We start from the raw sequence: 3274 nt of genomic DNA, 5'->3' as shown, positions 1-3274 counted from the left end.
TGCTTCTACCTGGAGTGTCGAGATCTGACCACCGCGGCTGTGCCGTGCTACCAGTGGCAGCCTCATCCCATTGTAGCTAGGACCGCTGCACCTTGGTGTAACGCAGAACCATTGCATTGTAGTGCCAGTGTGTTTGCAATGCCGCTAATTTGGGTAGGGCGAAGTCAATATACTGTGGTACCATTGGCAGCTTCATCCCACTGTAGCTTCCCTTGTGCTACCATTGCCCCTCGGTATAATTCAGAACCATTGCGTTGTTTATCGCATTCTAGCCTAATGCAACCATGAAAGGTGTGGGAGACTGTGCTGAAAGTTTATTATAAAATATAGTATGTGTGTGTGTGTGTGTGTGTATATATATATATATATATATATATATATATATATATATATATATATATATATATATATATATATATCATACAGACCAATGTATGTCTGGTTGCGGGGAGCTTGACAATAAAAAACAAAAAAATAAAAAAATAAAAAGCGTTCCTGACATGACTTGGGATGGACTTCCAAAGGCAGGGAGCAGAGCAATTAAAGGTCATCGCCCCTCCTGATTTAAAATGACTTCTAGGAACTACCAAAAGTTCACCATCCACTCATCTCAAGGTGCCACCAGGAGCATAAGGTGCAACACGCACGCACACACATAGCGTATATCAGCTATTCACATCAATGGCCTTTTTCTCTTCCTTGTAGAAACTAACCATGCAACAAAAACGTGCTTCTGGAACAAAATGAACATTTTCAGATATTTAATGGCATTGTCCTAAATGTTAATATCTGTATAGTTTTCTGCATGCATTAATCGATCGATCGGACCAATTTTTAATCTTATAAGCAAAAACTGGATTTTTTTATAGAGCATTTTACAGCACTAGGGAATCACTCTGGATTACATTAACCAATTACAGTAGTCGTGGTTTTACCCCTGCAATTAAGTGGTTACTAATTTAGAGTTGTGTGCATAAACATAACAAACTGAAATGTTACATTTTTACTGTCTGTATCAGTCGAGTCGATCCTTCTGCACCCTACATGTCTACACTGTTGAGCCAAGGGGAATTTAAGAACTAAGTCACGCAATGATAAAGGAAAACAAACAGAGCCTCCATTTCAATAAACAGAGCAGGATTTCAAAATAAACGGTTTGAGTTACAAAAACAAAGCAAATAAACGAGTCAGAGTTTAGGGGCTGCTAATCTCGGGAGTGCGGCTGAAACTCGAACCCTATTCCCAGCACTCCTGAACTGGAATCCATCCATCCAACCAGCTTCAATTTCTTTATTTCTAGCATGCCTTCGATCTTTTCCTTTCTTTCTTTCATGCATTCTAAAGCTAACTTCAACATCATAATTGTAACGCGTGCACAGCACACACATTGTCATTATAGCGGAAAAAAAACAAGATTCTGATTAGGGTCCCGGACGGTGAACCAATAGCAAACTGGTTTGTGTGCCAGCCCCTCCAGCTCCCCTCGTCCCTGTAACTTTAATGTGACAGTCTCGTTGCAGTAGAGAACCTCTGTCTGAGAGAGAGAGAGGGAGGGAGGGAGGGAGGGAGAGGGAGAGGGGCTGGAACAGGAGTCACAGAGGGAAGGGAGGGGGAGACCAAGTCGCCGGACTCTTTATCAGCTCTGCTACTTGCGCACTGACTCTCCAGCGTTTAGGACTGAAGAGAACAATTTGAGAAGAAGAAAGAGAAATTTAAACTAGAATGATTTTATTATTATTATTATTGTATCTGACAGTTGCAGGGGGACTGCTTGACATTTAAAAATAAATACATCATTTTTTAAGGCATCTGCCAGATATTGTTATTATAGTTGTATTCTTTAGTGGGAATGATAATTGTGGCAAGTCGGACAGATGATCAAGCCTGGGGTTAAGTAAACAAACATATTTTTGTGTTTTTGTTTTGTTTTTGGGTTTTTTTTGCAAAGAAAAATTTGATTAGAAAGAAAGAAAAGAAACACTTGGAAGATTCTTTAAGCACAAACCAAAAAAAAAAAAAAAAAAAAAATCCTTAAATAAAAACACCTCCATTTTGTAGAGAGTGCGGACGAAGGTGTTTATTAAAGCAGTAAAAAAAAAAAAAAAAAAGAAAAAAACATGGAGAAAAAAACTTGCTTTTAAAAAACAGATACGAAAAATAATAATAACAATGATAATCAAAAGAATAAAAAGATGATTGCCCTGGGAGTTTTAAGAACATACAAGAAGATGCAACTAACCCCAGCGGGACTTATATACGTTATCTTATATTTTCATTAAGATAAAAAGAAGATGATCAGTGGCGAGAACCAGACACCAAACGCCACCCCAACGGCGATCACCAACGCGTCCAGCCCTGGCGGGACTGCCCACAACTCTGAGCTGCTGCGCCAGTCCCTCCTGACCACCATGATGACCCTTATAGTCCTGATGATCATTATCGGTAACCTGCTGGTCATCCTTGCCATTGCCAAGACCCCTCGCCTGCAGACCATCACCAACATTTTCATCACGTCTCTCGCCTGTGCCGACCTCATCATGGGGATAATGGTGGTGCCTCTGGGGGCCTCCTTGGTAGTCTCCCAGCACTGGCTGCTGGGGACCACGGCCTGTGAGCTGTGGACGTCGGTGGACGTTCTGTGCGTGACGGCCAGCATCGAGACTCTGTGCGTGATTGCAGTGGACCGCTACATCGCCATCACGGCGCCCCTGAGGTACAAGGTCCTGCTGAGCAAAGCACGTGCCCGGGTGATCGTGTGTGTGATCTGGGCCGTGTCAGCGCTCATCTCCTTCCTGCCCATCATGAATCACTACTGGCGCGACGAGGCGGACAAGGAGGCCCGCATATGCTACCAGGACCCCACATGCTGCGACTTTGTCACCAACATGCCCTACGCCATCACCTCCTCCGTCGTCTCCTTCTACATCCCCCTAGTGGTCATGATCTTCGTCTACACCCGCGTCTTTGTCATCGCGTCCAAGCAGGTGCACCTGATCGAGAAGAACCGGGTGCGTTTCCACGACAACCTGGGGGATGGCTGGGGGCCCACCCTGGCCCCCGGGAAGAATGCCAAGCGTCGGCCCTCCAGGCTGGCAGCCGTCAAAGAGCACAAGGCCCTCAAGACGCTGGGCATCATCATGGGCATCTTCACCCTGTGCTGGCTGCCCTTCTTCATGGCCAACATCATCAAGGTCTTCGTCAAGGGCATCCCCGAAAAGCACGTCTTCCTGACGTTGAACTGGCTGGGCTACATCAACTCCGGCTTGAACCCGAT

General features: G+C 44.7%; 1 protein-coding gene across 1 annotated transcript; it reads left to right on the top strand.

The window, feature by feature from the left end:
• Positions 1-1610: 1610 nt before the first annotated feature.
• Positions 1611-3269, top strand: LOC121309827 (beta-4C adrenergic receptor-like; the record flags this gene model as incomplete). Its single annotated transcript, XM_041242970.1, has 1 exon — positions 1611-3269. A coding segment is annotated over exon 1 (978 nt), but the record flags the coding sequence as incomplete, so codon positions are not given.
• Between the last annotated feature and the right edge of the window lie 5 nt (positions 3270-3274).

Source organism: Polyodon spathula, unplaced genomic scaffold (assembly GCF_017654505.1).
Source record: "Polyodon spathula isolate WHYD16114869_AA unplaced genomic scaffold, ASM1765450v1 scaffolds_1512, whole genome shotgun sequence".
NCBI lineage: Eukaryota > Metazoa > Chordata > Actinopteri > Acipenseriformes > Polyodontidae > Polyodon > Polyodon spathula.
The sequence above is the reverse complement of the archived record's forward strand: the minus strand, read 5'-3'. Positions and strand labels throughout refer to the sequence as shown.